Source organism: Rhodotorula graminis, assembly GCF_001329695.1.
Source record: "Rhodotorula graminis WP1 unplaced genomic scaffold RHOBAscaffold_1, whole genome shotgun sequence".
Lineage (NCBI taxonomy): Eukaryota > Fungi > Basidiomycota > Microbotryomycetes > Sporidiobolales > Sporidiobolaceae > Rhodotorula > Rhodotorula graminis.
Genome location: NW_017264928.1, coordinates 35,031 through 58,169, shown reverse-complemented (window position 1 = coordinate 58,169; position 23,139 = coordinate 35,031). Strand labels below are relative to the sequence as shown.

Sequence of the window (23,139 nt, the reverse complement as noted above, 5' to 3'; positions counted from 1 at the left end):
ACCCAATCCTATTCCAACACCTGTCATGCTCGTCGTACACCCAGAGGTCTTCATCTGTTCATCCGATAGTCCGCAATCGTATCTCTCGTAGTGCAACATTCTCAGATAAACGCGGTAGTCGGATACTGAGGAATCGTGTACGTTATGGCGGGTGTGGAATTTTCGGATTCATCGTTTGAGAGTGACCACATGTTAGCTGTAGGACTTGACGTTGATACTCGAGGGTGAGTTCACTGAGGCCACAATAGTCATGGCCGTTCCGACAGGAAGTAAAATCCTGTCACGCCTAGTTTCATGTTACGCTGGATCAGTACGATACACTGCCCCAATCGTATTCGCATTAGGAGTCATTGCACTATTCACAATTGGAGGTATTACAGGAGTTATCTTTGCTAACGGTTCTTTAGACGTTGCAATCCACGATACATATTAAGTGGTGTCTCACTTCCTCGACGTTCTTACAATGGGAGCAGTATTTGGAATGTTCGTTGGATCCAGTTCTGGGGACCTAAGATCATTGGTAAAACTTGCAACGAGCAATTAGCACACATCCACTTCTGGACAATGTTCGTTGGTGTTAACGTTACTTTTTTCCATGAACAGTTCGGTGGACTGCCGGGAATGCCTCCGCGTATCCCTGCCTACCCGCACGCATTCCCGGGAGGGAACCTCATGGCAAGGCACGCACCAACCCTTTCAGGTGCAGGTACAGTTATCGTCCTGGGGGAGGACGAGGTGGGACGACGAGGGCTCACCTTGCGCGCGTTGAAGAACTTGACCCTGCCTCGGCTCGGGATGTGCTCGCCGCTGTCGAGGAGGTCGCGCAGGCTCGGCGACCCGCCTCGAGCCGTGCGAGGGCTGCGCTGCCCGACGCCGCCGCCGAAGCCGAGGCCGAGCGCCGGCGAGCCCGACGGAGCTGGACCGGCGACGACGGCGGGCGCACTGCCGCGACGAGGGTGACCGATGTCGGGACGAGGGACGTAGTGGGTCGGCGGCGAGAGCGGAAGGACGGGCGTCGTTGGCGGGTCGAAGAAGGGCGTCGAGGTCGGGCCGTACGGGACGCACGCCGGCGGCGGGTAGTGCGTGTAGAACGGCGGCGAGGCCGTGGTCGGACCGTAAGGCGCGTACGGCTCGACGTGCGCCTCGTAGCTGTCGTAGACGGCCGGGAACGGGAACGAGCTGAGCGGATAGGCGTCCGGCGACGGGTACGGGCTCGCGCCGGGCAAGCCCGACGTGAAGGGCGGGGTCGGGTACGGCGGCCACGCGGTGGTCGAGGTGTCGACAAACTCGGGGCTGGTGCGGGGCGCGTACGGCGAGGGGTAACGCGGCGGGTAGGTGGACGCGGGTGGGAAGCGGGCGTGCTGTACCTTCGACGGCGTGGTCGAGGGCGAAAGGGCGCCATCGGGACGAGTCGGGCCTGCGAGGATCGGCTGGAGGACCCACTGGTGCGTGACGTGGACGGGGAGGCGCTGCTGAGGGTCGTCAGGTTCGAGGCTCGAGGACGAAGTGGTCGGGGTGACCATCTCGACGAGCTCGGGCGAGGTGGACCTCACGCCGCGGCTGCCCGTGCTGGACGAGGCCGAGGCGACTTGGCTCACGATGCGGACGAGGCTCTGGCCCGAGAGGGAGCGCGACCGGGCGCGCTGGTAGTGGGGCGTCGAGGCGGGACGGCTTGGCGCTTGAGCGGCGAGGGCGACGACGGGCTTGTCGGGCCTGCCGGGGGACGACCTGCGAGTGCAAAGTAGGGCAGAAGCCTGCGTAAGCTGGGTGTTGCGCCGAGGGGAGGAAGGGAGGGAGGCGAGGGGAGGAAGGAGGAGGAGGACGAGGAGGGGGACTCACGAGCACGAGGTGGAGCGAGCGCGAGCCATGTCTACACAGCTAGGCAAGGAGCGGTCGCTAAGAAAGACACGGGATGAGCTGGACTGGGGGAGAGAGGGAGGGAGAGGGAGAGAGAGGGAGAGAGTGAGGGCGGGAGAGAGGCGGCGGACGAGCAGCTGAAATCGCCCTCAGGCCAAAGTCGGCACCGCGCGCGATTGATGCCGATAGCGCAGCGAGGATCTACCGACCGTTGTAGCCAGACCTTCGCGCTCAGGAGAGCTCGAGCGAGTCCTCGAGGAGCGGCGGCGGGAGCGGGAGCCGGCTTTTGAAAGCGACCGCGCTCGTTGGCAACGGCAAAGTTTGACCCTGCGCGCTCGCCCGTGCGAGCTGTGGGGCGACCTGGTCCTCGCGAGAGTTTGCTCGCTCGGTAGCGCTGTGCGAGAGCGCGCTCGTGCGAGTCGCGAGGCGAGAGGACGATCACTCGACTCGGGGGCTGCGGGCGTGGTGCTGGTGTCGATCAGGAGGACGATGTCGACGCATGCGCTCGGTCGGCGGTACCGTCAGAGGGCGCCAAGGTAGTCATCGTCGCGAGAGAGCGGCGAGACGAGGGGTCGGACGACGAGCACAGGGCCCAGCTCGTCCGTGCTCTCTCGCTCGCCCTGCTAGACGCAGTGGCTCGCTCTGTCGACTGCCAAGGTCCGTCCTCGCCCCCTCGAGCACCTCGTCGCGCCGCCTCGCGACGGCTGACACCGGCTCGAACCCCGCCTCCAGAGCTCCCTCGTCCAGCTCGGCATCCACTGCTCGGCCAGACCAAGCCGCATCTCGCACGCTGTGAGTCTGCCTCTTTCTCTCGCTCTGTCGCACGCGCGTGCATCGCAGTCGAGGCGATCACGTCAAACGAGGGTCGACACGGCTCGCGGTGGCGGTCGGTCGCCTCATCGTCGCGCGCCGGGCTCGGGCGCGCTGGGAGGGTAGCAGGCGGTCTAGCAGGAGCCCGCACGAGCTGCTACGAGGCGCTGGTCGACCGTCCTTGCAGCGAGTCCGGCTTGCCCTCCCCCTCCCGCGTTCGTCGCGTCCAGAGGGCGCCGCCGAGGCTCTGGTGCCGCTCGGAGGCGGACAAGCAGCACTGCAGCCCTCGACTGCAGCTCAAGGAGGGCAGCACTGACACTCGGGGCCCCTCGAAACAGCTCGACGCCTGCACCTCTTCCTCCTCGACTCGGCGGTGTCGCCGTCGCATGCAACCCCACGGCCCGCCCTACTACGACCCTCGTGACCCTCAAGGCCAGCTCCCTCCTCTCCCACCTCTCCGCTACTCGACCGCCTTCTCGACCTACGCCGGACAAGCCCCGTCTTGGACGCCTCAAGCCGTCGCTCCTCCTCCGCCAGCACCTTTCCTCCGCCTCGCCAACCCGTACGCGCCCGCCTTCCCGCCCCACTACCACTCGGGCTACACCGCCCCGTCGTACGCCGACCAGCACGGTAACCGCCTCGCGCCGCCGACAACCCCCCTCGGCCGCCCCCACCAGCACCAGCAGCCCTCGTCGGCCGTTTCTCGCTCGCCTCAGCTCCCCTCGCTGTACCCGTCGCGCTCGAGCTCGGCGACGTCCACCGCATCGCAAGGTCGCACCACCTCGTCCGACTCGTCCCAGCACCGCGACCGAGACGACTTCTCGCGCGCCGACTCGCCTCTCACCGACCTCCAGTTGAGCGCTCTACGCTACTGGGCCCACAAGATCAACCCGATGTCTGCCACCGACCACGCAGTGCGTCGGCACCCTCTCTCCTCTCTTCTGCCGACCGCGTCCTCGTCGCTCACCTCGCTCATCCCGCCCGCAGCACCGCGCCCAGGCCGAGGCCGACCTCGCCCACATGACGGTCGACAAGCTCAAGCTCGCGATCCGCAACACGAACCAGCACCTGTCGTTGCACATGCGCGTCTCGGGCAAGAAGAACGACCTCGTGCGTCCCGCTCGCAGCCTCTTCCGCCCTCCCGAGCCATCATTGCTCACCCTCCTCGCCACACGCTCGCAGTACAGCGCCCTCGCCAACCAGCTCGCGTTCGAGTTCGGCAAGCCGGACAAGACGCGCTTCCAGACGATGCGGGCCGCCATTTCGGCAGCAAAGGTCGGGTCCGTCGTGCCCTTCTCTCTTCCTCGCGGCGCACCTCCCACAGCCAGCTCACGCCGCCTCGTCCTGCAGCTCGACCAACCTCGCTCCTGTCGGCGGCTACTACAACGCCAACGCCGGCTACGGCAACTACGGCGCGTCGACCTCGACCGCGGCCGCCGTCAACGCGTACGGCGCGCCCGCTTACGGCGCGGCGGCTCACGGCGGCGGATACGGCGCGCCGGCCCCAGGTGCGGCAGGTGCTGCTGCTGCGGCACGCGCAAGTGCGTCAACCTCGGCGGCGGCGGCGAGCAACAACCTGCCCACGCCTCGCTTCGGCGGTGCCGGCGCGTACGGCACGGGTGCGGCGGCGGCGGCGGCGGCGACGGCCGTCAACGGCTACGGGCGCGTTGCCGACGACGTCCCGATCCGGTTCCGCCCGTCGCCGTTCTTCCGCATCGACAAGTTCGTGTCGCCGGTCGTGTCGATGCCCAAGGCGGCGCCGGGCGACCGCAAGACGGCCGTGTGCCCGATCACGCTCACCGAGGCGCAGCGCACGCTCCTCGTCAAGAGCAACGAGTCGCCGAGCAACCCGCAGTACCAGGTCCGCCTGTACTGCACGAGCGACACAAACTACAACCAGATGCGCTCGCACGTCAACCAGTTCCCGGCGCCGGTCGAGTACCCGGGCGTGTGCGAGATCAAGATCAACGGCGTCACGATCGCCGCCAACACCAAGGGCATCAAGAAGCAGCCGGGCACGGCGCCGCCGGTCCACCTGAGCCCGGCAAAGGGCACGACCATCGCGCTCACGCCGGGCGCGCCCAACCGCGCCGAGGTCCACTACATCAACACGGAAAAGGTGCGCCCCGTCTCTCCCTCTCCCTCTTTGTCGTCCTCGCGCCCGACCTGACCTTGCCGCACGTCCCTCCAGGTGTACTACCTCATCGCGTACCTCGTCGAGTACACGCCCGTCGACAAGGTCGTCAACCGCGTCAAGGCGGGCAAGACCAAGTCCAAGGAGGAGGTCATCCAGAGCAGTACGTCCCACTCTCCCCCACTCGGTCGTCGTCGAGGGCGCCAGTCGAGCCGAGTGCCCAGCACTGACCCTGGCCCCTCTCTCGCCGCTCGCAGTCATCGCCATCAACTCTGACGAGGACGTCGACGCGAGCGCACTCGGCGTGTCGCTGCGTGATCCGGTGCGTCTCCTCGCCTCACCTCTCGCGGCGGCGGCGTCACTCGGTCCCTGACTCGCCGTCCTTCCCCTGCCACCTCGCCCGCCGCAGCTCGCCTACACGCGCATCGAGATCCCGATCCGCTCGGCGCACTGCGAGCACATCGCATGCTTCGACGCAACGACCTGGTTCGAGGTCAACGAGCAGACGCCCCAGTGGCAGTGCCCGATCTGCTCCAAGACGCTCAAGGTCGAGGACATTGTCGTCGATGGGTCCGTCCTCGTCCTGCGCCTCGTCCTTCTCGACGGCGCACCCGTTCCTGACCTCGTGCCTCTCTGCGACAGCTACTTCGAGGACATCCTCAAGGTGTGCTCGTCGGCCGTCGACGCCGTCACGGTCGAGCCGGACGGCACCTGGCGCTCGGACAACGACAAGCTCGGCACGGCCAAGCCGCGCTCGTCGCTCGTGTCGGCCACCGCGTCGGGCCGCAACACGCCCGTCGGGAACGGTGTCGGCGACGGGCGCGGGACGCCCGGGAGCGGCGGCGCAGGCGGCGCAGGCGGTGCGGGCGGGTCGGCGAGCGACAAGGGCAAGCAGCGCGCCGACGGCGAGCTCGTGCTCCTCTCGGACGACGAGTCGGACGACAGCGACGCGCCGCTCGCCAAGCGCAGGAGGGTCGACTGGGGCGGGGCCGGCGGCGCAGGAGGGCAGGGGAGCGTCGGGACGGGCGGGAGCAGCACGCCGCTCGGCGGTGGTGGCGGCGCGAGGCGGCGCGAGGTCGTCGACCTGACGCTCAGCTCGGACGACGAGGACGAGCGTCCTGCAGCGGCGAGGCCGACCTCGACGGCGACGGCGGCGTCGGCGACACCGGGCGCCGCACCTCCTCTTCCGCCGCCGCCGCCGATGCAGCGCCAGTCGTCGGACCGCAAGACGGCCGCCGAGGTCGACCGCGACATCCAGGCCATGCACGATCGCATGGAGCGGGACTAGTGAGTTCATCGGCTTTCCCTGTGTGCTCCCTCTCTCTCCTTCTCGTTCCCTCCCTCCCTGGCGCCGTCGAGCATGGCTTTCCTCGTTCGGGACCTGACTCTCTTTCTCTCGATCGTGTGCAGCGGGCCGGACTGGAAGGAGCAGCTTGGGTGGTGAGCGAGTGCGACGGCGGCGAGGCGGGTGCACGGGCTTGAGAGGAGGACGAGGAGGCGCTTGATCTGAATTTCCTGTCGCCGGGCGGTCCCTAGTGTGGGCGCTCTGAGCGCGCTTTGTGCAGCAATGCAGTGCATGTCCCAGTCGTGCTTGCGGCTCGTCGTTGAGCGAGTCTCGCCGTCGTCGTCGTCGTCGCTCGTCGGCGGGGAGAGCTCTCGGTTGGCCTCGTCTTCCCAACCAGCACCAGGCGCACTCGTTCCAGTCTCGAGGGACTCTACCAAGTGCGTCCACCTGTCCTCGGCACCGCCCTCTCCAACAGACGGCGTGCTGACCTCGCCCCGTCGTCCTCATCGCACAGCCGGCGCTTTCCTCGCCGTCTCTCGCCCCACAAGCCTCTCGAGCAGCCAGTACCGCCTCGACAGCAGCACCGGATACCTCTGCGATACCCCCAACCGGCTCCGCCGCCGTCCCTCGTCCGCCTCGCCTCTCGTTTCCTCCCGCCCTCCTCCTGCGATGGACCCGCTCGGCAACCTCCAGTTTACGACCTCGGGCGCCCTCATCGAGCTCGTCGACAGTGCGTCACTGCTCTCTCGCTAGCCCTGCCCGAGACGGGCGCCTGACTCGCGTTGCCTCGCCTCGCAGAGAAGGTCCTCGTGCACTTGCGAGACGACCGGAAACTGATCGGCGTGTTGCGCTCGTACGACCAGTACGGTGCGCCCACCTCCCTCTATCCCCTGGCGACTCGAGCGACCGACCCTGACCCTGCTTGCCCTCCCCCTCCCCCTCGTCCCCGCCCCTCGCACACCTCGACCACGACCTCGACGACGCCGCAGCCAACCTCGTCCTGACGCAGACGATCGAGCGGCTATACCACCCGGCGACCAAGGCGTACGCGCAGACGGAGCGGGGCGTGTTCCTCGTCCGAGGGGAGAACGTCGTGCTGCTCGGAGAGGTGGTGCGTCGCCTGGCCGTCCTCTTCCTCCTCGCGTCGCGGCCGTGTCGAGCTCGAATCGCTCGGCGGCGGTCGCTCCGCGTGCACTTGATGGGCACGGGACTCTGTGACTGACACTCTCGATGCCCCCTTGCGTCCCCCCTCGCACCCGCAGGACCTCGACCTGGAAGACGCGCCGCTCGCGGCGCTCACGCTCGTGCCCTGGCCGCACCTCGCGGCCGTCATCGCGTCCGAGCAGAAAGCCAAGCTCGCGGCCAAGCACGCGCGGGAACGGGTGCTCCTCGCGCGGCAGGGCTTTGGCGACGAGGGCGGCGAGGGCGACGCGTACTGAGCGGTGCGGAGCGGGCGAGCAGGACCGGGGGCGAGCGAGCGAGGGAGAGGAGGAGGACGAGGAGGGCGGCTCCCGTCTCTATTCATTCCAGGACGTGAGGAGTTTCGCAGGAAGGGGGCGAGCGCTGCAGTGCGAGGTTGTTTCGACTCGAGCTCGTCGTCGTTGGCGAGCAGGACCGAGGAGAGCGAGTCTCGGGTGCCGCTCGCTCGCTCGATCGCTCGAGCCAAGAGAGGTCGTGACGAGCTGCGACAAGCTGTCGCAAAGACAGCCGCAGTGCGATTGCGAGAGATGCGGTCGAGCCGCGCGAAGAGCCACGAGCGTCCGAGAGAGAAAGGGCCGAGGCGGGACGGAGGCAGCAGTGGACGGAACGAGGGGTGCATGGACTGGGCAGGCGACTCGAGCGAGAGGGGAAGCGCAGCGAGAGCGAGTTGGCGGACTCCGGAGAGAGGAGCGACAGGACGAGGCGAGCTGCTCGCTTGTTTCCCCGTCTCCTGGCCACCCTCTTCTCGACCCCTTGTGAGCCGCCTGCTCTCGCCTACACCACCCCCAACCCGAGCCCTCGCGCCCCAGCCCGCCGCCGAGTCGCCGCCGTCGTCGAGTCGCCCTCGGCCGCGAGGGCAAACCCTGACGGCCCCGGCCGCTCCACCGCTCGACTCGCCCGCCTGCCACGCTGGCCAGTCGAGTCGCCCTGTGGCCCGAGTGGCTGCACAGCGGCAGGTCCCGGTCCGGCGCGCAGGGCACGAGCGACTCGGAAGGCCGTGTTGGCGTCGCTTGTCGGCGGAGCGAGCTCGTCGCTGACCTCGCCTCTGGCCTCCCCTCCCCTCTCGTCTCTCCCTCGTTGCAGTTTCGGTGCGCCTTGCCCTCCAGCCCTCCACCCCCGATTCGACACGACTCGACATGCGGCGGCAGCATCTCGGGCGCGAGACGGGCGAGACGAGGCGGCGGCAGCTTTGCCCCAGTGCGCGAGCAAGGGGAACCTATGCTCGTGCGGCGACGGGCACGGTGCAGCGTGGGCAGGAGGGTGTGCACGAGGAGCGGGACGGCAGGCAGGAGATCACGCGTGACGAGAGGGGGAGATGCTGCCGGTCCACCTCGACTCGCCCCCGACCACCAACCCTCGCCTCGACCGCCCCGGCCCCCGCACGAGCCCGAGAACTAACGCGCACTCGCGCTCGCAGTCATGCCCGTCAACATCAAGATCGTGAAGAAGCGCACCCACGGCTTGTGCGTCCCACGCGCTCTCTCTCCCTCTTGCGCGACCACCTGCTCACCAAGTCCCTCCCTCCCTCGCCTCCCTCTTCCTGCCTCGCCCCGCCACTCACGCCACACGCCCGTGACCTCTCGCTGCATCACGCCATGCGCGCCCCTCCACCTTTCGACCACTTGCCGCCCCTCGCCCCCACCTCGACCCGACCGCTCGGCTCGATTCCCCTCCTCGACCTCGCCATCTGTGCCACCGCCACTCGCCCGCACACAGCAAGCGCCACCAGGCCGACCGCTACAAGGGTCTCGCCAAGAAGGACTCGTGGCGCAAGCCCAAGGGTATCGACTCGCGTGTCCGTCGCCGCTTCAAGGGCCAGCTCCCCATGCCCAAGATCGGTTACGGCTCGAACGCCAAGACCCGCCACGTCCTCCCTAACGGCTACAAGGAGTTTGTCGTCCACAACGAGCAGGACGTCCAGACCCTCTTGATGGCCAACAACAAGTGCGTCCCTTTCCCTCCCTCCTCTCCTCGCCGGCGCCCGGACCGCCTACTGACCCTCGTCTGCCCCCTCCTCCTCCTCCTCCTCTCGCCCTACCCTGTGTCGCCCTCGCCCTTGTCGTCGCCGCCATCGCGCACCTCGCCTGCGCTCCGCTCCTCCAGCTTCTCGGCCACGATCGCCCACGGCGTCTCGGCCCGCAAGCGCGTCGCCATTGTCGAGAAGGCAAAGGTCCTCGGCGTCAAGGTCAACAACTCGAACGCCCGCGTCCGTGTCGAGGAGGCGTAAAGGGGCTGCCGCTGTCCTTTTGTCGCGCGCTGGAACGAGACGATGCTGTAATCGGGACCACCCACGAGGGTTCGTCGAGCGTCGGGCGCCGCGAGGCGCGAGGGCAAGGGTCGCGAGAGGGACTCAAGAGGTGTTTCTTCGAGAGGTGCGAGAGGTGCTGCTGCTGCTCGGCGACGCACGAGACGAGGTGCGCTCAGGCCGCGCCCGGCTCGAGCCACGCCTTCTCTCTCTTCCCACGCCGCCCTTCCCCTCTCCCTCTCCCTCGTCTCCTCGACTGCCGACCTACAGCGACGCTGGCCGCAAGATTGTCGCCGCCGAGGGCGTCTCGTCGCTCTTCAAGGGTGCCGGTGCCAACAGTGCGTCTCCCTCCCTCTCGTCCTCGCCAAGTCGACCAAGCCTGACCCTCGTTCCTTTCGCGCAAAGTCCTCCGCGGTGTCGCTGGTGCCGGTGTCCTGTCGATGTACGACAAGCTCCAGGAGCTCGTCTTCGGCAAGGTCTACTCGGGCGGCTCGGGCTAAAGGAGGAGAGATTCCCCCCCTACCTACACTTCCTCTCTCTCTCTCTCTCTTTTGCACGCGCTTGTCCCGTTGTTATGTCCACGCCCAAGACTTCTTGGCCTTCCATCTTCCCTCGCGCGTCGTCTGTCGTCGAGAGAGTGAGAGCGCCCGAAAGGGAGAGCCTGACACGAGAGAGAGCGACCCGAGCGCCGCACTCTTACTGCCTCTTTGACTGGTAGTCGTCGTCGATACGCGGAGCGTAGTCCTGCTCGCTGCGACGTCGAATCGAGCGAGAGGGGAGAGCGTGAGCGAGCGCGAGGGGAAAGCGGCCTGAGCGGGCGAGCAGGGACGGCGCGCGCTTCCGGCCAGGTCCTCTATCGCTGCGTCGGGACGAGCTTGACAGCTCACGTCGACTGTGCACGACGCACAAATCCTCGGCTCGAGCGACGAGCGCGCCGTCGAGGGCCGCACGAGCCTCCTCGACGCTCTCTCTCTTGCTGCGCCCCGCTCGTCCTCGCTCGCGGCGCGCTCGTCTCTTCAGTGCTCGTGGGCCGAGCGTGACTCGCATTGCATGGCGAGAGCGGGGCGGGAACGCGGCCAGCACAAACCGACTCAATCCTCCTCCCTGCCCTTCTCGACCAACGTTCGTGCGGGCGCTCTCTCTCGAAGACGGTCGGGTCGGCTCTACACGCGAGAAATTGTCTCGAAACGTCGTTCGAGAGCTGTGCGGGCTCAGGAACTCCAGTGAAGCGAGCTCCGGAGCGACCACTTTCTTCTTCTCCTCCTCGGCGCAAAGTCGTGCGGGTACTCTTTCGAGGCGGTCGTCGCGTCGCCTGTAAGCTCGAGCACACGTCTCAAGACGTCGACTGAGAGCTGTGCAAGCTCAGGAAGTGCGCTGTTGCGAGCTCTCGGGCGACGAGCTGCTCTCCGCCGTCGTCCTCTGCACCACGTTGCCGAGAGGCTCCACTCTGGTGACCGCCGCCGCCCTGCAGAAGACGAACATGCAGCTATGCCACCCTGTCCGCCAGTTTACGGCGCTACCTGGCCAGGTTCTCTTTTTTTTTTGGCGTTGGGCTTGCGCCGTCTTCTTCTTTGCCCAGCTTTGCCTGAATGTGGCTCTCTTCTTCCGCGATCGACGCCTCGAGACATGGGCTCGAGTGCAGAGCGGGTTCGACGACTGCCTGAGAAAGTGCGGGCGCCCTCACGAGGAGGAGGAAGAGGACGAAGTGGTCGCTGCAGAGGTCGCAGTACTGCGCTTCCTGAGTCTAAACAGCTCTCGAAGGACGTTCCGAGACGTGTGCTCGAGTATAGAGCCGAACCGACGATCGTACCGAGAGAGAGAGCGCGCACGGACCTTCGCCGAGAAGGAGGAGGAGGGGAGGGTCGGGCCGTCTGCTCGAGTGCTCGCCTCGCTCTCGTCCTTCATCGAGTCAGGTTTGGCTCACGAGCACCGGAAAGACGAGCGCGCTGCGACCAGCGAGGAGCAGGGACAGGAGGAGAGAGAGAGCGCGCCGCCGGCGCAAGGAGGCTCGTGCGGCTCTCGACGGCACGCTCGTCCCTCGAGCCGAGGGTCCGCGCGTCTCGCACAGTCGACGTGAGTCATCAAGCTCGTCACGACGCAGCGAAAGAAGGCCTGGCGGGAAGCGCGCCCCGTCTCCTGCTCGCCCGCTCGAACCGCTTTCCGCTCGCTCTCGCTCACGCTCTCTCCTCTCGCTCAATCCGGCGTCGCGGCGAGCAGGACTCTCTGCGTATCGACGACGACTACGAGTCAAAGAGGCAGTAAGAGTGCGGCGCTCGGGTCGCTCTCTCTCGTTTCAGGCTCTCCCTCTCGGTCTCTCTCTCTCTCTCTCGACGACGGACGACGCGCCAGAGAGGGTGGAAGGCCAAAAAGTCTTGGGCGTGGACATAACAACGGGACAAGCGCGTGCAAAAGAGATAGAGAGAGAGAGGAAGTGTAGGTAGGGGGGGAATCTCTCCTCCTTTAGCCCGAGCCGCCCGAGTAGACCTTGCCGAAGACGAGCTCCTGGAGCTTGTCGTACATCGACAGGACACCGGCACCAGCGACACCGCGGAGGACTTTGCGCGAAAGGAACGAGGGTCAGGCTTGGTAGACTTGGCGAGGACGAGAGGGAGGGAGACGCACTGTTGGCACCGGCACCCTTGAAGAGCGACGAGACGCCCTCGGCGGCGACAATCTTGCGGCCAGCGTCGCTGTAGGTCGGCAGTCGAGGAGAGGAGGGAGAGGGAGGAGGGAGACGAGGAGGGAGAGGGAGAGGGAGAGGGAGAGAGTCAGTGCCCTGCTCGACGAACGTCGGCCGAGACCAAGAGAGGGAGAGCGGGACGCACAACATCGACGAGTAGTGGACCTTCTCGCCCGAGGTCATCATCATGCGACGACGGATCGTGTCGAGCGGGTACGACGCGATACCGGCACCGGTCGTGACACCCCATCCGAGGAGGAACGACGCGAGGAACGAGCCCTGGAGCGAACCAGTCATGACGACCGGCTTGAGCGAGTCGTACATGCCGAAGTAGCTGTTGCGGTGCGAGTCGTCGTCGGGCGTGGGCGTGGGCGTGGTCGAGGGCGAAAGAGAGTGAGGGAGGAGGGGAGGAGAGAGGGAGGGACGGGGCGAGGTCAGTCCCGAGAAGTCGACGAACCCAGACACGAGAGAGAGAGAGTGGGACGCACCAGCCGCGGTAGACGACGATGCCGACGACCGACGGGATGAAGCCACGGTAGAGACCGGCGATGCCGTCCGAGGCGATGGTCTTCTTGTAGACGTCGACGAGGCCGTTGAACTGGCGCTCTCCGCCACCCTTGGCCGTCGACTTGTTGTCGGCAGCGAGACGGGTGCGGGCGTAGTCGAGCGAGTAGACGAAGAGGAGCGAGGTGGCACCGGCGGCACCGCCCGAGGCGAGGTTGCCGGCCATCCACATGCCGTACCCGTCGCGCTTCTGGTCGAACGAGAAGAGCGACTTGTAGTAGTCCTTGAACGCGAAGTTGAGGGCCTGGGTCGGGAAGTAGCGGATGACGTTGGCCGTGTTGCCGCGCCAGAACGAGACGAGGCCCTCGTCGGCGTAGGTGCGGGTCGCGCAGTCGGCGATGCCCTTGTACGGGGTCGCGAGACGGCCCGACTTGAGCATCTCGCCCTGGTTCTGGACGAGGACTGTTGCGGGAGAGGAGAGTCAGCTCTCGAGTCGAGATCGGGCGAGGCCGAGGGGGGAGGAGGGGGAGAGGGGACGCACGCTTGATGCGCTCAATGGGGGCAGCAGCCGTCTTGGCGACGGCGGCGCTGTGGACGACGAGGGCATGTCAGTCAGGCTGTCGCTCGTGCAGACGGGGCAGGGGGCGAGCGATAAGCGGGGGAGAGACGAGACGAGGGGGGAGGTGCGACGTGGTCGACCCTCCCAACCTCGACGCTCGCTCCACCGCTGTGCGCTCGCCCGGCGACGCAAACAGAGACGGGGACGCACGAAACACCACCCATCATGAAGTCGGCGAAGAACTCCTGCGGCGTCTTGGACTTCTTGGCCATCTTGAACAAATTCTTCCTGCGAGGCGACGCGGACGAGGGGGGCGAGGGTCAGCGAGTGTGCTGGGACAGTGGCGCAGGTGGGCGTGCGCTGACGGTCGAACGAGAGAGCGGAGGGAGGGACGCACCCGGAGGGTCGAGGAGAGGGTTGCTGGAGGAAAGAGAGGGAGGCGGCCGAGCTGGTCGCACTCCGTCGCGCGGCGCGCGCGCCCGGCCCCTTTGCCCTCGGGCGCCCTCGGCTACGTCGAGCCAACCACACCGCGCAACCCCTCGTTTCTCCAGCCCCCCCTCCCACGTCGGACCGCTCCTCTCTCGAGTCTCGAGACTCTCGCTCTCTCGCACTCTCGCACGCTCGAGCCTCGGCCGGCTCAACCTCTCGTGCGCTGCTCTCGCGAACGTCAACAACAGCTCGATCCTTTGCACCGCTCGCTCAAACCACCGTCACCACCGCTCGTACGTCCTCCAGGTCACCTCGACGCCTCGAACCCTCGCGCGCTCGTCGACCCGCTCGCGCACGCGCGCCTGAAAGTCGCGCCTCGCGCCCGAGTACGACGTCTTCTGCCACAGCTCGAGGTGCCTCACGTCGGGCGGGAACCGGTGCGGCGACTGGGCGAATAACGACCGCGACGAGGTAGGAGGAGGCGACGGCGAGCCGCACGGCGAGGGGACGCACGTCGACACCGAGGGCGCGCTCGCCGTCGACCCGGCCGGGCTCGGCGGCCGCTCGTGGTCGCGCTCGCGCTCACGCTCGTGATCGCTCGTCGTCGTCGACGCGTCGTCGGCCATGCGCGACAGCGCCGACGAGGCCGCCGAGCCCCACCACGCGTCGTCGGCGAGCCACCGCGTGAGCGCGAGCGCGTTGAGCTCTGTGCGGACGACGACGCGCTCGACGCCCTCGCGCGGGATGCGCTCGAGGAGGTCGCCGTGCAGGACGAGGTCGACGGCCTGGCTCGAGCCGGGCGGCGCCGTGACGGCGCTGTCCCACGCGCCCGACAGGGCGACGACGACGGGCGACGACGCAGCGCCTGCGCCTGCGCCGCCGCCGGGCAGCGACGCGAGCGTGTCGCCAAGGTTGCGCGACAGGCGCGACAGGGTCGGGTGGAACTGGGCGTGGGCGGGCGAGAACGGCGTCGGGGCGCCGGCGAGAAAGACGCACAGCTCGACGTGGGCGAGGGCCGTGAACGGCGCGAGGTCGAGCGCGGCCTTGTCGCACAGCGGGACGACGGCCCGGCGCAGGCTCGCGCCGCTCGACGCCGTGCAGAACGCGAACGCGGTCGGCGTCAGGCGGCCGCGCGCGACGAGCGTCTCGAGGCGGCACGGCGCGGCGCGGCCGGCGCAAAACACGGCCTGGTCCTCGTCCTCGAGGAGGCACTGGCCGATGCGCAGCTCGACGAGGTTGGGCATCTCGACGAGGAGCATGGCGAGCGTGTGGGGCGCGCCGGCGCACGCGGCGACGTCGAGGACGCGCAGGCGGGCGGCGGCGCCGGGCGGTGCGAGCGCGAGGGAGCGGTACAGGCCGCGGAAGCCGATGCCGTGGCCGTGCGAGCCGGCGCCGAGGCGCAGGGCGGTCAAGGACGGGCACAGGGTCAAGACCTGGCCGAGGAGGGCCGCGACGTCGTCGGCGCCGAGGTGCGACAGGAGGTCAAAGTCGAGCCCGTGGACGAGCGTTGCGAGGGCGGGGGCGTGACGGTCGAGCGACGCGAGGAGGGCGGCCGAGCGGGCATCGAGGGCGGAGCTGTCGGCTGGGGCGGCCTGGCCGTCGCGGTTGTTGCGCAGGTGGAGCTGGCGGTACAGGTGGGCGCGGGCGAGAGGGAGGAAGGTGCGGGCGAGACAGGCGACGGCGGCGAGTGCGGGCGGGTCGAGGTACGACAGGACGTGGTGGAGGGTCTCGGTCGGGAGCGAGGCGAGGGCGGGCGACAAGGTGCCGTGTGGGTCGAGCGCGGGGGATTCTGGCGGAGTCGGCGGAAGGCGGACTGCCGGCGGCGGGGGCGGCGCGGCCGACGAGGTGGCGCAGCTGCGAGGGGTGGAGCCGGTTCAGTGAGGGGGACTCGAGGGCTGGACTGCTGCGAAGGGGACGCACTGCTTGTCGGACGAGCGCATGGCCTGCAGCGAGACGGAGAGCGAGCCCCACAGCCGAGACGATGAGGCGACGACGACGACGAGGATGCGGGATTGCGGCGGGTAGTGCTCGCCGTGTTGGGCGGGTTGAGTAGGCTCTTGCGGTGGACGGCTGCTGCTGCCCCTCGAGTGTGTCGACAGAGACGAGGAGGAGGAGCGAGGACAAGGGGGAGCCGACACCGACCGACGCGGCTCTCACACCGACGCGGTCCTGCACAGCTGCACGGTCAGCAGTCACCCGAAAGCATCAGCTGCTCCAACCAGCCGCACCCGCTGCCCTGAGCCAGCCCTCGCCCGTGTTGTCGACGCGTCCAAACGCGCTCGCTCCACTCCGCACGCCAACCGAGCACCCCGACTCGACAACGACAAGGTGCGCACCGTCACACACCCTCTCAACCCACACAGCACTGACTCTAGACCCCTACAGCCAACCGGCGCACCCCGACGAGCCGTCGTCGCCATGCCGCCTTCGTCCTCTCGCCACCTTGCACACGGCGCAGCAACCCTTGCTCGAGCCCCGACCGGCGCACAGAGCTCCACGCCGTCGCACTCGGTCCATCCACACCTCATCCGCCGCATCCACCACCGCGCCGCCGCATCGTCTTGTCCCGCCGCACCGCCTCCTCGACGCTCGTCGTCGTCCTCGAGCAGGAGGGACGCCCACGCCCTCGCCTCGCGCGTCAAGTTCGACTCGCACCCGCCGCCACCACCACCGCCTCATCCGTCGACAAGTGCTCGCCGTTCGCCCGTGTCCAAGGCCGACCCGCACCCGTCGGCCGCCGGCGACTGGCAGGCCCACCTCGAGGCGTCCCTACCCGCCGACCGCGTCAACGCCCGCCACCCAAAGTGGGACGAGCGCGGCTCCGAGACGTACGACGCCGAGCCCGTCCTCCCGCTCGACGTCGACGGCCGGTACCGCGCCGCCGCCGAGGGCGACTCGATCCGCGCCGACCGCGCGCACGAGTGGGACGCCGAGGACGAGTGGCTTGACGTCCTTCGCCGCGAGGCTGAGCTCGAGGCGCAGCGCGACGAGGTGCGCCAAGTGCGCACGGCAAGGGCGTCGTCGGCCGTCAAGGTGGACCAGCTCCCGCCCGATGTTCCACCTGCACCGCCGCCGTCGTCGCCGCGAGCCGTCGTCGAGTCGGTGCCGCTCGCCACCACCGAGGCTCGAGCGCCGGCGACGAACCCGTTCGCCGTCACCCGCACGACGACGCCCCGTCGCCGCCCGGCGCCGCTCCGCTTCGAGCCCGTCGAGCGCACCGACCCCTCCCTCATCGCGCCCTACCTCCCTCCTCCCCTCTCCTCGACCTCTCTCGACCCGTTCCCCTCCCCTGCGTCAGATCCCCTCGTCACCCGCCACGACTGGCGCCTGTCGTCCCCCTTGCGGCGGTACCTGCGCCGCAGCCCGCCGCCGCTCTTCAGCCGCACCGAGACCGACACCGTCTCGCTCGGCCACAACCGCCTCGTCGGCGTCGGCGTCGACGCGGCGCGCATCGCCAAGTACGCGCAGGTGAGGACAGAGGAGCAGTGGGGGTGGAAGGTGCGCGTGCCCGAGGCGGAGCGAGGAGGGTGGCCCGACGCCGAGGTGTACCGCAAGCGGTGCGTCCCTCTCTCATTCTTTCTCTTTCTCCACGCACACAAAGACTCAGTCACTGACCCGCTCTGCCATCGTCCGCAGCCTCGACCGCCTCCTCGACCTCTCCAAGGCGGCCGACGAGCAGCTGTACCTCGCGTCGCTCGCGCGCCAGGGCACGCCCAAGGAGCGCGAGCCCAAGGGCGTCACGCTCATGCGCGCGCTCGGGACGTGGCTCACCGACCCGAGCCGCGCCGACGAGATGACGAGGCTCGACGCGCGCGAGAAGGAGGAGCGGCGCAAGGCGGGCTCGGGAACGACAGCGGCGGCGGCGGCGGGCACGGCGGGAGCGAGTGTGGGAGCCGCGAGCGCTGGGGCAGGGCAGCGCGCTGTCGCGTGCTTTGAGGCCGAGGACGGGCGCGAGTTGACCGAGGACAAGGGTTGGAAGTTCAGGTGCGTCGAGCTCTCTCTCCCGCGTCCTCTCGTGTCTTTCTCGATCTGCGACACGGACTGACTTGGCGATGAGGTCGGCTTGCAGCACCGGCACGATTGTCCGCCTCACGCTCGCCTCGGAGCAGGACCAAGGGCTCGCTCGGTCCGGCTCGACCGGGCCGCAACCGCCGCCAGCCGCGTCGACGCCGCCGCCGGGCAGCGCCAACAAGTGGTTCGTCCAGGGCACGGTGCTCAACGTACGCGACGGCAACCTCATCGTCGCGTTCGACGAGGTCGATCTGTGGCCCTTGGGCGACGAGGCGTACCAGTGCGTCCTCGCCTTCTCCTCTTCCCTCCCTCGACAGTCGGCTTACTCTCTCTCACGTCACGCAGGATCGACATCGGCCTCGACACGAGCTCATACGCCCTCCAGACGGCCGCCATCGACAACCTGTTCCTCGACCCGTCCCGCCAGCGCGCGCACAACGCAACCCAGGTCGCCGCCGTCCAGCACGCCTTCACTCGCAGCGGCATCGTCCCGAGCCTGCGCGAGTGGGCGCTCCAGGGCACCGAGCTGCGCGAGCACATCGTCCCGTCGTCGCAGCCGCAGCCGCAGCCGCAGCCGTCGCGTGACCTCAAGGTCGACCCGCTCAAGAGCGACGTCCTGCGGCAGAACCAGCTCATCAACTCGTGGATCGAGCGGTACCGGCGCGACGACCCGATCGAGCTGCCGGGCGACCCGGACCTCGGGCTCAACGCGAGCCAGACCAAGGCGATCGCCATGGCGCTCGGCGACAAGCTCAGCCTCATCCAGGGTGTGCGTCCTCCTCTCTCTTCCTACTCTACGCGCCCTCCTCTCTGTACGATAGACGACGAGACTGACCGACCACACCCACACCGACGCAGCCGCCGGGCACGGGCAAGTCGCAGACGATCGTGTCGCTCATCGCCCTCCTCAAGCTCCACTTCCGCATCCCGTCGCCGATCCTGCTCGCCGCGCCGACCCACGTCTCGGTCGACCACCTCGTCCTCCTCCTCGTGCGCGCCGGGCTCAACCCGCTGCGCTGCGGCAAGGCGGCCAAGGTCTCGAACGAGGTGCACAAGTGGACGATCGAGAAGCGCCAGGAGCAGCACCCGCTGTGGGACCGGCTCGAGAAGGCGCGAGAGGAGTGCGAGGCGCTCCGGACCGAGCTGCAGGACATGCGGGACGCGAGGAGGGACGTGGGCGGCGACGGTGGCGGCAAGGAGGCCGACGACAAGGACTGTGCGTCTGCGTCTTCCTCTCGCCACTCTGCGACCTCCTTTTCGTGCCCGACTGACACTCTGTCCCTGCAGCCGAGGTCGAGGGCAAGTACCGCAAGGCGTGGCGCAAGTTCATCATGCTCGAGCACAAGCTCTACTCGAGCCTGCTCGCGACGGCCGACGTCTTCTGCGCGACCGCTCTCGGGTCGGGAGCGAGCAAGGTCCTCAACGTGCGTCCCCTTCTCTCTTGACCCTCGTCGCCTGTGCCCGCACTGACGAGGTTGTGACGCCCGCAGATGGTCGACTTCCCGATCGTCCTTCTCGACGAGGCGGCCATGTGCACCGAGGTGCGCCCGCCTCTTTCTCTCTTCCGCTACCCCTCGCGTTCTCCGAACACCCACTGACGACTCGCACGCCTGCATGGCCGTTCGCAGCCCGTCTCGCTCATTCCGCTCATGAAAGGCGCCCGCCAAGCGACCCTCATTGGCGACCACAAACAGCTACCGGCGGTCGTCACTGTGCGTCCCCTCCTCTCGTACATGTCCAACTCCCACTGACACTCTTGCGAGTACCGCAGTCGCAAGACGCCAAGAACGAGCGCCTGCACCTGAGCCTGTTCGAGCGCCTCCTCACGTCGAAAAGTCCGTCTCTTTGCCGATCGCATCTCCCCATCTCTCGACGAAGCGAACTGACCATGGTCCTTTCGTCCCGCCGAAGCGGTCAACTCGACGCTCCTCGACACGCAGTACCGCATGCGCCCCTCGATCTCGTCCTTCCCGAACCAGTCGTTCTACAACGGCGCCCTCCTCGACGCCGAGTCGGTCTCGAGTCGTCCGGCGCCGCTCAACTCGGTCTACTTTGGCGCACCTTCGGCGACGTCGGCCATGCTCTCGGCGCCGCACACGCCGCCGCCGGCGTCGAGAGCCGACGGCCACCACGAGCCGGTCGCGTTCGTCTCGCACACGGGCCCCGAGACGGTCCACCGCCAGTCGCTCCTCAACCGCACCGAGTCCAACATCCTCATCTCGATCGTCGGCGACCTCCTGCGGCGCAACCCGACCCTGCGCGCGACCGACATCGGCATCATCTCGCCGTATTACGCCCAGACGCGCCTGCTCGTCAACACGTTCGAGAGCGGGTACGCCGCGTCTCGGCTGCGCACCCTGCTCGGCGCACAGCGTGCGGCCGAGGCGGGCGAGGTCGAGGTCAACACGGTCGACGGGTTCCAGGGTCGCGAGAAGCGCGTCGTCCTCCTGTCGACGGTCCGGTGCAACCTCGGCGGCTACATCGGCTTCCTGACCGACCGCCGACGCCTCAACGTCGCCCTCACACGCGCCAAGGACGCCCTCATCGTCGTCGGCAACGAGCGCACGCTGCGCAAGGCGGCCGGCCTCGCTCGTCCACGCGACCTCGACCTCGGGCGCGACAACTTTGGGGACGACGACGAGTTTGACCTCGCCCCGAGCGTTCGTGCGCCGGCGCAGAAGGGCGATCCGGATGCGGATGCGGGCGTGTGGACGCGGTTCCTCGACTGGTGCGCGCGGCGAGGGCTTGTCAGGCAGTGGGAGGAGGAGGAGCCGGCGCCGGCCTCGACGGCACGGCGCGCGTAAAGTCTGCCTGTGTAGATGCGAGTTGTGATTGCAGCAGGTCTGCTGAGCACCTTGAGAGCTGGATCACATGCGCGCGAGCGAGAGCCGGCTCTGCCGAGAGCGGCACGATCGTAGTCAAACCGCGGCCGGCAAAAGACGGCAGCTCTCCTCGCCCTCCTCGCTCTCTAGCTGCCAGTCCGACTGCTGCACGAGCTTCTCTCAAGCTGCCACCGAGCGCTCGCGTTGTCCTCGCCTCGCCAACGCTCGCCCACTCGCCCCGCCAAATCCTCATCAGCAGCTTCAACTCGCCCCACCTCGACTGGACTCAGCGCCAATGGCCAGCTTCGACGCAGCGTCGACGACAGCCTCAAGGAGCACCAGCACGAGCCCGCACCGATCCGTCTCCCAGTTCGACTTTGGCGACGGCGAGGAGAACGCGCAGCTGCTGCCGCGGGTCGACGGCGGCAAGGCGGCCTGGCTCTTCATCGCCGCGTCCACGATCCTCGAGTGCGTCCCTACATCTCTCTGTTCGTGTCGCTCGAGTTCGCGCTGACCGAGGAAGCCGCCTGCAGGACGTTCATCTGGGTGAGCTCCGTCGCCTCCTCGTCGCCCTTGGACCGGTTCCTCTCGTCCATACTGTCGAGGTTCTCTACATTGACAACCTCACTGACACTATCGTCTGCGTGCAACCGCAGGGATACTCGTTCTGCTTCGCCACCACCCTCGTCTACCTTGAGAACCACCCACCCTGGAGCCGGTACTCGGTCTCGCAGCTCTCGGCGGTCGGCACGACGCAACTCGGGCTCGAGTACATCTTTCGTACGTCCCTCCTTTCACCGTCTTGTGCACTTCTCGAGGCGCAAGCGTACTGACGACGAGCGAGCGTGCCCGCAGCCGTGGTCGCCGTCACGGTTTACCGCCGATACCCCGAGTGGGTGCGGACCATCCTGTGGACGAGCGTCGCCATCAGCTGCGGTAGTATGCTGCTGTCGAGCTGGGCGACCGAGCTGTGGCAGCTCATCGTCCTCCAAGGCGTCCTGTGCGGCATCTCGAACACGCTCATCTGTGCGTCCGCCTTTCCCTCCTCTCGCCCACAGGCCAGCATTGACAATCCTCTCACGGCAGATTCACCCGTATTCGTCTACTTGACCGACTGGTGGAGCGCTCGCCGAGGTATGGCGCTCGGCGTCGTCTTTGCCGGTCCGTCCTCTCGCATCCCTCGCTCTCTTCCTCTCGCGACGAGTCGGAATAACGCGTTTCTCGCGCCCGCAGGTGGGGGTCTCGGCGGCTTCATCTTTCCCTGGCTCATCAACGTTATCCTCGAGACCAAGGGCTTCCCCTGGTTGTGTCGCATCTGGGCTCTCATGACTGCCGTCGTCTTCTCGGTCAGCATCGTGTTCATCAAGCCTCGAGTGCCGATCGGCAGGCCTGCTGGAGGACGAGCGCCATGGTTCCCTGTCGGTGGGTGGAAGTTTGCCAGGAACCCGTTGTTCCTCCTCTCGGTGCGTCCCCAACCTCTCTCTGGCTCCTCTTCTGCCCCTCTCGCCCGGTCTCCTCGGCACGATTCGACGTACTGAATCTCACTGCGCCTCCTCGCAGATGCTCTGCGCCGCGTTCGGCGGCCTCGCCTACCTTCCCGTGGCAAACTACCTCGCCGTGTACGCCCACTCGTTCTCGTCGAGCACGACGACGGTCAACCTCGTCGTCGGCCTGTTCAACCTCACCGCCTCGGTCGGGTGCTTCATCGCCGGCGCGCTGTGCGACCGCTCGTACGCGCTCGCCAACGCGCTGAGCGGCGCCCTGTGCGCGCTCGTGAGCCTCACGGCGTGGGGCCTCGCCGACACGCTCGGCAAGGTGTACCTCTTTGCGGTCCTGTTTGGCCTCGTCGGGCAGCAGAGTGCGACGTGGGGCGCGGCGACTCGCGATCTCGCAGGTGCGCCGGCTCGTTCTTCTCGTCCTCGACCTCGACCGACGAGGCGAACTGACCTTCCTAAAACCGATCTCGCCCACAGCGGGCAACCCGCATCTCGGTACCCTCATCATCACGCTCATCTCGGTCATGAAGGGCGTCACGTCGCTCTTCATGCCCGTCGTGTCCGAGGCGCTTTACAAGCGGTCGGCCGTCGAGAAAGAGTGCGTCCGGACCTCTCTCGCCTCGCCTCTCCTCTTCTCTCTTCCCTCGCCGCGTCCCTGACCCTCGACGAGCTCCGCAGACCAACTTGGGGACGCTACGGGTTCGGCAACATGATCATCTTCGGTGCGTCGGCCTGTCCTCGTCGTTCATCTCCCTCCTCGCCGTTCCCGCACTGACCCTCTTTCCTCCTTCCCCGCAGTCGGCGCGTGCTCGATCGCGCTCCTCGCCTGCAGCGCCGCCATCCTTCCTCTACGCAAGATGTTCGCCGTCGACGATGCGGCCGAGAAGCCGCAGACGGAGCGCGGCAGGCGGCAGAGCTTCAGGGAGGAGTGACGGCGAGCGGGGCATCTCTCGAGGGGCGACAGACACTGGAACACGCTCGCTTCTCGACGAGCGACGCAGCAGGACAGTCAAGAGAGAATCTCTCGAACAGAAGCCGAGAAAGAGAGAGCGAGAGCGAGAGCGACGCGACGAGACAGAGGAGAGGATGACGATCCCTGGATTGACA

General features: G+C 67.6%; 9 protein-coding genes across 9 annotated transcripts; 6 read left to right on the top strand and 3 right to left on the bottom strand.

The window, feature by feature from the left end:
• Positions 1-696: 696 nt before the first annotated feature.
• RHOBADRAFT_40454 (uncharacterized protein) lies at positions 697-1,868 on the bottom strand (the record flags this gene model as incomplete). Its single annotated transcript, XM_018413713.1, has 3 exons — positions 697-720; positions 756-1,728; positions 1,840-1,868. The coding sequence occupies 3 exons, from the start codon at positions 1,866-1,868 to the stop codon at positions 697-699; spliced, it is 1,026 nt and encodes a 341-aa protein (XP_018273960.1).
• Positions 1,869-2,587: 719 nt separating this feature from the next.
• Positions 2,588-6,254, top strand: RHOBADRAFT_50441 (uncharacterized protein). Its single transcript, XM_018415317.1, has 10 exons — positions 2,588-2,649; positions 3,006-3,581; positions 3,655-3,777; positions 3,850-3,947; positions 4,018-4,786; positions 4,859-4,964; positions 5,059-5,123; positions 5,211-5,371; positions 5,444-6,088; positions 6,212-6,254. The coding sequence occupies exons 2-10, from the start codon at positions 3,054-3,056 to the stop codon at positions 6,243-6,245; spliced, it is 2,529 nt and encodes an 842-aa protein (XP_018273959.1). The 5' UTR covers positions 2,588-2,649; positions 3,006-3,053; the 3' UTR covers positions 6,246-6,254.
• Positions 6,255-6,755: 501 nt separating this feature from the next.
• RHOBADRAFT_40452 (uncharacterized protein) lies at positions 6,756-7,525 on the top strand (the record flags this gene model as incomplete). Its single annotated transcript, XM_018413712.1, has 4 exons — positions 6,756-6,816; positions 6,885-6,953; positions 7,076-7,197; positions 7,349-7,525. 4 exons carry the CDS (start codon positions 6,756-6,758, stop codon positions 7,523-7,525), a joined length of 429 nt encoding a protein of 142 aa, XP_018273958.1.
• Positions 7,526-8,013: 488 nt separating this feature from the next.
• RHOBADRAFT_64287 (uncharacterized protein) lies at positions 8,014-9,592 on the top strand. Its single transcript, XM_018418456.1, has 5 exons — positions 8,014-8,041; positions 8,370-8,374; positions 8,704-8,749; positions 9,003-9,230; positions 9,390-9,592. The coding sequence occupies exons 3-5, from the start codon at positions 8,706-8,708 to the stop codon at positions 9,511-9,513; spliced, it is 396 nt and encodes a 131-aa protein (XP_018273957.1). The 5' UTR covers positions 8,014-8,041; positions 8,370-8,374; positions 8,704-8,705; the 3' UTR covers positions 9,514-9,592.
• A 219-nt stretch (positions 9,593-9,811) lies between these two features.
• On the top strand, positions 9,812-10,031 carry RHOBADRAFT_11228 (ADP/ATP carrier; the record flags this gene model as incomplete). The annotated part of the gene is made up of 2 exons (XM_018412034.1): positions 9,812-9,869; positions 9,937-10,031. Coding segments are annotated over 2 exons (153 nt in total), but the record flags the coding sequence as incomplete, so codon positions are not given.
• Positions 10,032-11,991: 1,960 nt separating this feature from the next.
• RHOBADRAFT_10501 (uncharacterized protein) lies at positions 11,992-13,546 on the bottom strand (the record flags this gene model as incomplete). The annotated part of the gene is made up of 6 exons (XM_018411991.1): positions 11,992-12,086; positions 12,154-12,221; positions 12,357-12,545; positions 12,700-13,177; positions 13,257-13,303; positions 13,485-13,546. The coding sequence occupies 6 exons, from the start codon at positions 13,544-13,546 to the stop codon at positions 11,992-11,994; spliced, it is 939 nt and encodes a 312-aa protein (XP_018273955.1).
• Positions 13,547-13,942: 396 nt separating this feature from the next.
• RHOBADRAFT_50439 (uncharacterized protein) lies at positions 13,943-15,643 on the bottom strand (the record flags this gene model as incomplete). Its single annotated transcript, XM_018415316.1, has 2 exons — positions 13,943-15,557; positions 15,624-15,643. The coding sequence occupies 2 exons, from the start codon at positions 15,641-15,643 to the stop codon at positions 13,985-13,987; spliced, it is 1,593 nt and encodes a 530-aa protein (XP_018273954.1). The 3' UTR covers positions 13,943-13,984.
• A 478-nt stretch (positions 15,644-16,121) lies between these two features.
• Positions 16,122-20,565, top strand: RHOBADRAFT_50438 (uncharacterized protein; the record flags this gene model as incomplete). The annotated part of the gene is made up of 10 exons (XM_018415315.1): positions 16,122-17,260; positions 17,340-17,687; positions 17,773-17,994; positions 18,060-18,483; positions 18,573-18,930; positions 19,002-19,138; positions 19,205-19,255; positions 19,343-19,426; positions 19,486-19,549; positions 19,626-20,565. The coding sequence occupies 10 exons, from the start codon at positions 16,122-16,124 to the stop codon at positions 20,516-20,518; spliced, it is 3,720 nt and encodes a 1,239-aa protein (XP_018273953.1). The 3' UTR covers positions 20,519-20,565.
• A 211-nt stretch (positions 20,566-20,776) lies between these two features.
• On the top strand, positions 20,777-23,023 carry RHOBADRAFT_65820 (uncharacterized protein). The gene is made up of 10 exons (XM_018418785.1): positions 20,777-21,004; positions 21,070-21,082; positions 21,193-21,316; positions 21,392-21,562; positions 21,623-21,697; positions 21,770-21,999; positions 22,097-22,430; positions 22,510-22,630; positions 22,711-22,754; positions 22,831-23,023. The coding sequence occupies exons 1-10, from the start codon at positions 20,832-20,834 to the stop codon at positions 22,962-22,964; spliced, it is 1,419 nt and encodes a 472-aa protein (XP_018273952.1). The 5' UTR covers positions 20,777-20,831; the 3' UTR covers positions 22,965-23,023.
• The last annotated feature ends 116 nt before the right edge of the window (positions 23,024-23,139 follow it).